The sequence below is a fragment of the Schistocerca piceifrons genome, unplaced genomic scaffold (assembly GCF_021461385.2).
Source record: "Schistocerca piceifrons isolate TAMUIC-IGC-003096 unplaced genomic scaffold, iqSchPice1.1 HiC_scaffold_1438, whole genome shotgun sequence".
NCBI classification, from domain to species: domain Eukaryota; kingdom Metazoa; phylum Arthropoda; class Insecta; order Orthoptera; family Acrididae; genus Schistocerca; species Schistocerca piceifrons.
Window position 1 is genome coordinate 574,378 of NW_025727278.1, and position 9,985 is coordinate 584,362.

Sequence of the window (9,985 nt, forward strand, 5' to 3'; positions counted from 1 at the left end):
ATGCATGACACAGTACAGTAATGCATTTTCAGCTTAGAGTGACATAAACGCCTATAACAAGGAAAACGGCACTTATCAGATCAAAGCAAAATAAGCAATCGATTCAAACCAGACGATGCATGTGAAAAAGGAAGGGTACCAGTACATTCTAGTAGTTACAGAACATGGGCTAAAAGAAAATCACATAGGAATGTACAACTTGAAGAATTATGTGAAAGTAGCCAGTTTTTGCAGAACTTCCTATAAAGGTGGTGGGGTTGCTATTTTTTCTAACTATAAATCAACTAAAGCCATAAATATAACAAAATATGCTATAGAATTGAGCTTTGAAGCTACAGCACTGGAAACTAAAATTGCTGGGAATTTATGTTGTGTATTAGGTTTGTATCGATCACCAAATGGTATAATTAAAACCTTCTTTGAACAGCTGGAAGATATAATCCAACACCTCTCAAAAACATATGCTTATTTGATCATTATAGGAGATCTGAACATAGACACGAGTAAAAATACAGACAATACTAAGACCCTACTGGACTTATTGTGCATATACAATCTAAAAATAAAAATAGATAAACCAACCAGAGTAACAAAGCATAGTGAAACTATTATTGATCATGTAATAACAAATATTCCTACATGCTATTGTGACACACAGGTAATAAACTCCACATTAGCAGACCATTTTGCAATCATGATAGACATAAATATAAAGACTAGTGATTCAGTGCAGAAGATATGGGAGATGAGAAGACAGAACTACCCACATAACATAAATCTGCTAAAAAAGATGTTAGAGGCAGAAAACTGGGAAACAATATATGCAGCTAAAGATGCAAACACCAAATGGAACCAGTTTTATTCTTTATTCAATTATTATTATGATGTTACATGTCCTGTTAGTAAAAGGCTTGTCAAACAGCAACAAAAAAGGAAAAGCTGGGTGACTGGAGAAGTAATCCATGCCAGAAATAATCTGAGAGTGTATTATGACCTCTCCAAACAAAAAAATAATGAGGCCTACAACACACTGTATAAAATAAAAAAGAAAGAGTACTGTAGTTTTATCAGAGAAACTAAAGCATCATTCATCAGGATGTCTATAGATAAGGGAAAGAACTACTCAAAAGGTTTATGGTCGTTCATTAATGGAGAGAGAGGAAAAGTAACAAATCGGGCAGAGGACATCTGCCCACTGATGAGTGGGAAAAGCAACGCAAACCCTCTAGAAGTAGCCAATACTTTTAACAGATATTATATTACTGTAGCAGACGAATTAATAAGTCAAAATAAAACAAATGCAGTAAGTAAATTGTTAAACCCCCCACATACAAATCATACTATGGTTTTCATACCTACAACAGATGCAGAAGTGTCAAACCTAATAAAACAACTTAAAATTAAACATTCTTCTGGCTTGGATGGTGTCACATCACATCTCATAAAGGAATGCAGAGAATGTATATTAAAACCATTGACACACATGCTGAATGCTGCGATAGAAGAAGGTATATTTCCAGATTCACTGAAAGTAAGTAAAGTGAAGCCAATATTTAAGAAAGGGAACAGGGATGAATTAGGAAATTACAGGCCAATATCATTGATCTCAACATTTGCTAAAATCTATGAAATGATAATAAAGAATAGAATTGTAAGTTTTATAACAAAGTACAGTATACTGCATTCATCACAACATGGTTTCAGAGAAGGGAAGTCAACAAAAACAGCATCAACAGATATAATTGAGCACATTCTTAATTTACTTGACAGGCAACAAAAGACTTGTGGGATTTTTATGGACCTATCTAAGGCATTTGATTGTGTGAACCACTCAAAATTAATGATGAAATTATATCAGTATGGAATTAGAGGAAAATGCTATGACATACTTAAATCATACATTACAAATAGGAAACAATGTACAGAAATCAGACATACTAGTGGGGGAAACATAACAAACTACATATCAGAATTACAAACAGTTAAACACGGTGTGCCGCAAGGGTCTGTGCTTGGGCCAATACTATTTATACTCTACGTAAATGACTTCCCTAACTATATAAATCAGAAACTTATAATGTATGCTGATGACACAACAATCATTTGCACAGCTGACACAAAGGAGGAGCTTGAGAAGGAAGCACTCCTGACTATTGAAAATGCAAATAAATATTTAACACAAAACAACCTGTTTATGAATCAGTCTAAAACAATGAATGTAGTATTTCAGACCAAGCATAGTGAAAATTATAATATAAATGTTAATATAAATGGAAACACTATTAAAGAAGTAACCAGTACAAATTTTCTAGGAACTATAATAGACAAACATTTGGCATGGGGGGAGCACATAGATGCACTGTGTAAAAAGATAAACAAACAGATCTTCATCATGCATAAATCAGCTAAGACTGTGGATGATAAAGTCCTCAGATCAATGTATTATGGACTTGTCTTCCCACATTTGTCTTATTCGGTTCATATATGGGGAAATGCACAAGCTGGCTACCTAAAAAGAATATTCACAATTCAGAAAAGGGCAGTGAGATGCATTTGCAAAAATACCACCAAGACAGACCTGTAGGCAAGCTTTTGTACACTATAATATTATGACAGTATATTCACTGTATATATACCAAAGCATAATGGTGGTAAGGTCAAGTGATAAACACCTCCTAAATAAAGATGTACACAAACACGGTACAAGAGGAAATGAAAATTACTACATGATAAACAGAAATCTAAAACTGTCTATGACTGCCCCAGAAGAAGCAGGCAAAAGGTTTTTTAATAAACTCCCCAAAATCATTAAAAAAGAAACAGATCTAAAATGTTTTAAAAATCATTTGAAACTATATCTCACAGAGAAATGTATATACAGTTTGAGTGAATACTAAGATGTGTTTAAATATATCATTACTGAAATGTACCTGTAAAAATTATCATTTCTGTATGTTTTTTTGATTTGTGTGTACATATAATGTGAAACATGTAAAACCTTTGTATGATTATGGACTATTTCTGTTTAATCATTTGTTTCATTTATATATATATATTGAAATCAAGTTGGATGTTAATAGGCTATTGTATGACACACCCAATACTCTCAGCTGGATTTTCAGCTGGAGTCCATGGGCAAAGAATAAATAAATAAATAAATAAATAAATAAATAAAATAAATAAATACGGACGGAGCGCCCGACGCATAGCAAAGGCTACCTGGTAAAGCTTAACTGCTAAGCTTACGACTCGAACCAAACTACTGTAGCTGTATCGTCAATCATTCGACCTAAGTTGTGTCTCATATTACAATGGACCGACTTTGTTTCGATTTGGAGGTGCGGCCTAAAACTTTTCTCTCCCCTTGAACTTCGAGTCTCAAATTTCAGGTGCAGCTTAGATTCAGGAATTTTTTTTTTCCTTCCTTTATTTCGAGTCTCATTTTTCAGGTTTGAGTGCGGCTTAGATTTGAGTAAATACGGTAGGTGGTATTTCAACTAATTCTAACAATGAAATAAAACAAAGTACAGCAGGGAGCTCTGACAAATCAAAGAGCAGCAATGAAGATTCTGATGAATAGTAAAGTATGAGTTAAGAAATAAGATGCTACTGAGATCGTAAATTTTTGTTGTGTTGATGAATCTGTTAACAAACATATTCAAAAATGCACTGAAACATTGGCACATGTAGTGTTGGGAGGTGATAAACTGTCATTACTGTTAGAGGAGCTCCGTATTTCTTGCTGTTCTACTCCTACATGACACTGTATCTGAAGGTATAGAATGAATCTTCACTGGCTAGAGAAATGGGTATCACAATTTTACAAGTCTCTGCTGTCATGTAATCTCTTCAGGGAAATCATGACTGTACTAAGATTCGGTTTGTGGTTGACAAGGTCAGAGTCATTAAGAAATGCAAGGCAGCTACCATGTCAGTCCTAGAAGAGAGAGACATAGCAAACTGTCAAAGGATGTACATTCCCGGTGCATATGTTTGTGGTGATGTACTAACCAAGTAATACTGTGTGTCAGGCAGCGCATTACTCAAGAACCATCATGGAAGAATGTGGAGTGGTAATTTATGTAAAAAACAACATATCTTACAATGCATTAGATTTAAAGAGCCATTGTATAGAGCAACAAATTGAAGTATGTGGTGTTGAGATTACTGTAAATGACTTCACGGCTGTAGTGTTAGCACTGTATAGATCTCCCTCAGGGAATTTGAATGTATTTCTTAAGCACTTAGATTCTTCATTATCCATACTGTACTCAAAGTCCAAGAACTTGATAATTTCTGGTGACTTTAATGTTGATTTCCTAAATGAGAGCAATAGTAAAGCTGATTTAGTACATTTAATGGAGTCTTATAATCTGATGGCAATAGTAGATTTCCCAACTCAGGTTACTGTTAACAGTAAAAGTCTGATAGATAATATATTTATAGATAAGTCTACATGGAATGAGATCACTGTACATCCAATCCTTGGCCTTTCTGATCATGGTGGTCAATTGCTTAGGCTCAATTACATCAGTGTGTGCAACAATTCCGAGCATTCTTGGAAATCTTTTAGGATAATAAATGAACAGGGCCTTAAAAAATTCAATGATAGCCTAAAATAGATAGACTGGAGCCGAGTTTATAAGGAAACAGATGTAAACAAAAAGTACAATTCATTTTTAAATGAATTCATGTCTGTATTTGAGTCCATCTTTCCCAAAAAAGTAGTTAGAAATAGTCATATAGGCAATGCCAAGAAGTCTTGGATCACTACAGGGATAACAACATCTTGTAGAACAAAGAGGATGTTATAAAGTTCTCTCAGGACTTGTAATGATCCAAAGAAACGACAACACTACAAACTTTACTGTAGCATTCTCAAGAAGGTTATAAATAAATCTAAAAATATGTGCATAAAATCAGAAATTGAAAGCTCAGAAAATAAAATTAAAACTATATGGAATGTAATAAAGAGGGAAACTGGCAGGACAACAGGGAACATGTCTCAGGTAGAGATTAAAACAGGGGACAGTATCATTAAGAAACCTGAGTTGGTTGCAGAAATGTTTAATAACCACTTTTTGAGAGCAGCAGAGAAGACAGGCTGTAATGGTTCCATGGAAGAATCATTGTCCCTCCTACAGAAAGCTATTAGCAACAGAATCCCACAGTTATCCTTATCTCCAGTTACTGTAAGCGAAGTCATAAGAGTAATTAGATCATTAAAAAATAAAAATTCTGCTGGTGTGGACAATATTTCTAGTAAAATACTGAAACGCTGTTATAAATTTGTTAGTCCCGTCTTATGCAACATATACAATGCATCCCTACAAGATGGGATTGTCCCTGACAGACTTAAGTTGGCTGTAGTGATTCCTCTCTTTAAAAAAGGGGATAAAAGCATTGTTACAAACTATCGTCCAATATCCCTATTAACTACCTTCTCGAAAATTCTAGAAAAACTCATGCACAGGAGGATTGTAGACCATCTCAACTACCATAGTATCTTAAGCAAAAATCAGTTTGGTTTTCGTGCCGGTCTTTGTAGTGAACAGGCAATATTCTCTTTCAGCAACCAAGTTCTGGAAGCCATTAACAAAAAAATGTCTCCAGTGGGTATTTTTTGCGATCTTATGAAAGCCTTTGACTGTGTAAACCACCAAATTCTTTGGAAAAAGGCAGAATACTATGGTTTAGGTGGTACTGTTGGCTTGTGGCTACAATCATATCTACAGGATTGGAAGCAGACTGTAATGCTAAATGGCTCTTCTGGAGAACCTGCCTCGTCTGAATGGGGCACGATAACGTGTGGTGTGCCTCAAGGCTCCGTTTTGGGCCCACTGCTTTTCCTCATCTTTATTAATGATCTTCCTCTTTGTTCTGAGACAAACAGCAAATTTACCCTGTTTGCCGATGATACCACAATTCTAATTGACGATTTGATTGATGATGATCTTGAAAAAACTACAAATACTGTTTTTAATGACATCTTAAATTGGTTCTCCTCAAATGGTCTCTCACTCAATGCAGATAAAACTCATTATATGAGGTTCCATACATCACAAAGTAATCCCGATGAAATTGACATAAAATGTAGAGATCAGCCAATACAGAAAGTTGAAGACACAAAATTCCTGGGTGCTTACATAGACAGTAAATGTAATTGGTCAGTTCACATTCTTCATCTATGTAAAAAACTTAGCTCGGCAACATTTTCATTACGGGTAATTTCTTCAGTGGCTGAAGTTGACTCTATTAAGGTTGCCTACTTTGGCAACTTCCATTCATTGATGTCATATGCTATCATATTCTGGGGGAACCAACCACTTGCAAAAAAAGTTTTCACCATCCAAAAAAAAGCAATCAGAATAATGTGTGAGGTCCATCAAAGACACTCTTGCAGGCACTTGTTTCAGAAGATAGGTATCCTAACAACTGCCTCACAGTTTATTTTTTCCTTGCTGACCTTTGTGTGCAAAAATTATTCCATCTACCAAGACAACAGTAAATTCCATGGTTATAACACCAGAAACAAAAACAATCTACATTTAGAAATGAAACGTCTCACTCTGGTACAAAAAGGAGTTTACTACTCCAGCATTAAGTTGTTCAATGCTCTACCACTACATATCAAATGTGGTCATACAGAACTGCCAAAATTTAAACTAGTTCTCAAAGATTACCTGACAGAGAAATCTTATTATATTGTGGATGAATACCTGAAATAAAATGTATACCATCACTAAACTTATTGTGTCTACAAGTAGTTCAATTGATTTTATTGTGCATTTGGGCATTAGCACACTTTTTGCAACAACAGATTGGCTGTACATGTATTTACTCTTGTAGGCCTAATATCTGATTTAACTTTGTGCTCTTATCTTTAACCTTTATTTGAAACTCCTTTTTCTGTCAAACGGTTGTTATGTTGTCTAGCTGACAGTGTATCTGTTACTGTATTTATAGTATGTCTTACTTAAACTATGTACAATTTGCCATTGAATTGCCCTTGTATTTATAATAAGTTTAAATTGAAACCTGTACAATTTGACACGTTCTATATCCTTGTGATTGACTCACTAACTGGATCTATGGAACAAGAAATAAATAAATAATTAAATAAATAAATAAATACTGAAGTGTGATCCAAGTCGCACAAATATGGCTTTAATAATAACCTCCAAACAATATGCCTCTAAGGACTCAACAAGACACAGAACACTGATGTGCACATTACAAACTAGAATCACACAGAGAGTCAGTCAGCACTGTTCCACACTTATATATGTGCGAGTCATCAGCAGATGGCACGGCAGGGACCGCGCCGCACGCTTGGCTCCCAGAGATGGAATCCAGCAGCCAGCCTGCAATGATCAGTCGGTGACCAATTTAAAGACGCATGTACGGCAACACCACTCTCGGTGCACTCACGCTGACACGTACTAGTAGCACGATACAGCAGTGATGAGTAGTAGTACCCCTCCTGTCTTGCGCGCCTTTTATCTGGCTCTACAATTTACTTTCCTAGACCCACACAAATGCCTGATCCTCCTAATTCAATTTTCTCTGCAGACTATTCAAAATTCATAAAGAAAAAGAAGCCACAATTGCACTTTGTGTGCCAGTTACTTTCCAATACATTGGCACCAGCTGATCTTATTTAAGAATACTCAACTTTCGTAGCCATACTTACAGCACATCCTTTGCTTCCTGGCCTAAATCCAAGTTAACTCCCAGCCCCCCTGCCCCCCCCCCCCCCCCACACACACACACACACACGCCGCTCCCCCCCCCCTCTCGCCCCCACCCAAATCAGCTAGTTGTGTGCTGTTATCTCACGTCACACCCTAGTCTATGAGTGCCCAGCTGTCTGTCGCCTGACCCCTCTACCTGCACCCCTAGCTAGCCCACAGATGGCTCCCCACTCTCCCACGAGCCACCAAATGCTTCCCTCCAAACCCCTCCCATCTCTCTCCATCTCTCACATTGCCTCAACCCACCCCATCCTACCCTACTCTAAAGCCCCACCTCACTCCAGAACACTCACCGTGGGCCAGTAAAGAGCTGGCAGTTGAGCGACCACAGCATAAGGAGACATGCGCATGTGTGTGTGTGTGTGTGTGTGTGTGTGTGTGTGTGTGTGTGTGTGTGTGTGCGTGTGCGTGTGCGCGCGCGCATGTTTTCCCTACAGCTAGAAAAAGAAAGTGCATTCTGGAAGCTCGCCAAGCAACGTACCTTTTAGTTTGGAAGGTAGAAGGCGAGGTACTGGTGGAAGTAAAGCTGTGAGGACGGGTCGTGAGTCGTGCATGGATAGCTCAGATGGTAGAGCACTTGCCCACAAAAGGCAAAGGTCCCAAGTTTGACTCTTGGTCCGGCACACAGTTTTAATCTGCCAGGAAGTTTCATATCAGTGCACACTCCACTGCACGGTGAAAATCTCATTCTACATACCTTTTGTTCTTGTGTCTATCGATGAGACAGTGCTTCTGCCTTTTGGTGAGCCATCTCCTTTATTCCTAAATAATTCGTAATTTTCAACAGAAACTTTCCGTACATTATTATTGCATCCTACATTACAATATGCAATTTCCACAATATATGGTCATCTGTGAATATAATGGGGGTAACAACTGTAGGAGACCAAAAACTGACTGCAGTAAGCAAGTTCAAGTTATTGTACACTGCAGTAGTTACGCAGAGGTGAAGAGGTTCACACAGGATAAGCTAGCATGGGCAACTCCATGAAACCAATCTTCAGATGGAAGATCACAACAATAAAAACATTTGATTCAGCATACACCAGACTCCAAACAGCGTACACAACCTGTATGCTCAGAAACACAGAAAATCATATTGGCTCCATCAGCAGCAAACTTCAGCCCGTAATTGTTATGGAACACTGCGGCGATCTTGTTCATTAATATAACCCAAAACTGGGGAGTAATAAGAGAGTATTGTTGTAACTTCTTATCAACCTGGTTACCGAAATACATATTAAGAAGACTGGTAAAGTGTTATTTTAAAGGGGTCACTCCAAAGTGCCACGAAAGTATTTGAGCAATGTATAAAATTAGAGAATCAGTGCACAATATTGAAAGCCTATATACACTATCTATATCTGCATGACTAGTCTGTAATTCACAATTAAATGCTGGCAGAGGGTTCAGAGAACCACCCTCAACCTATTTATCTACCATTCCACCCCCCTACAGCATTTGAGGAAAACCAAACACTTCAATATTTCCATACAAGCTCTGATTCCTCTTATTTTATTACAATGATCATTTCTCCCTATGTAAGAGGGCTCTAACAAAATATTTTCACATTCGGAGGAGAAAGTTGATGATTGAAATTTTAAGAACCTGCTCCAGCAAAATGCTTTTGCTTTAATGACTGCCACCCCAATTCACATGCGATATCTGTGGCATGCACTTTCCTGTTTCCCAATAAAACAAAATGAGCTGCCCTTCTTTGAACTTTTAAATGATGTCCTCTGTCAGTCCTATCTGGTAAGGATCCCACACCATGCAGAATACTCCAAAAGAGGACAGACAAGTATAGTTGTAGATAGTCTCTTTAGTAATCCTAATCTTCTAAATGTTTTACTATTAAATCACAGTCTTTTGTTTGCTTTCCCACCGCATTATCTATGTGAGCATTCCAATTTAAGTTATTTGTAAATGTAATTCCTAAGTATTCAGTAGACTTCACAGCCTTTAGATCTGCGTGAATTATCATGTAACCAAAATTTAGTAGATGCCTTTTACTACTCAAGCGGATGACATAACAATTTTTATTATTTAAGGTCAGTTACCACTTTTTGCATCATATGGATAGGTAGCCTAAATCATTTTGCAGTTCATTTTGATCATCTGATCACTTTACAAGACAGTAAATGATTTGCAAGACTGTAAATGATAGCATCATCTAAGAGGACTGCTCAGATTCTCTCTTAAATTGTTAATGTAGATCGGCAACAGCAGGT

At 37.0% G+C, this 9,985-nt stretch overlaps 1 protein-coding gene across 1 annotated transcript; it reads left to right on the plus strand.

Moving 5' to 3' along the window:
- The first annotated feature begins 190 nt into the window (after positions 1-190).
- On the plus strand, positions 191-6,728 carry LOC124734385. Its single transcript, XM_047248534.1, has 3 exons — positions 191-1,810; positions 3,854-4,014; positions 6,599-6,728. The coding sequence occupies exons 1-3, from the start codon at positions 191-193 to the stop codon at positions 6,726-6,728; spliced, it is 1,911 nt and encodes a 636-aa protein (XP_047104490.1).
- Positions 6,729-9,985: the final 3,257 nt, after the last annotated feature.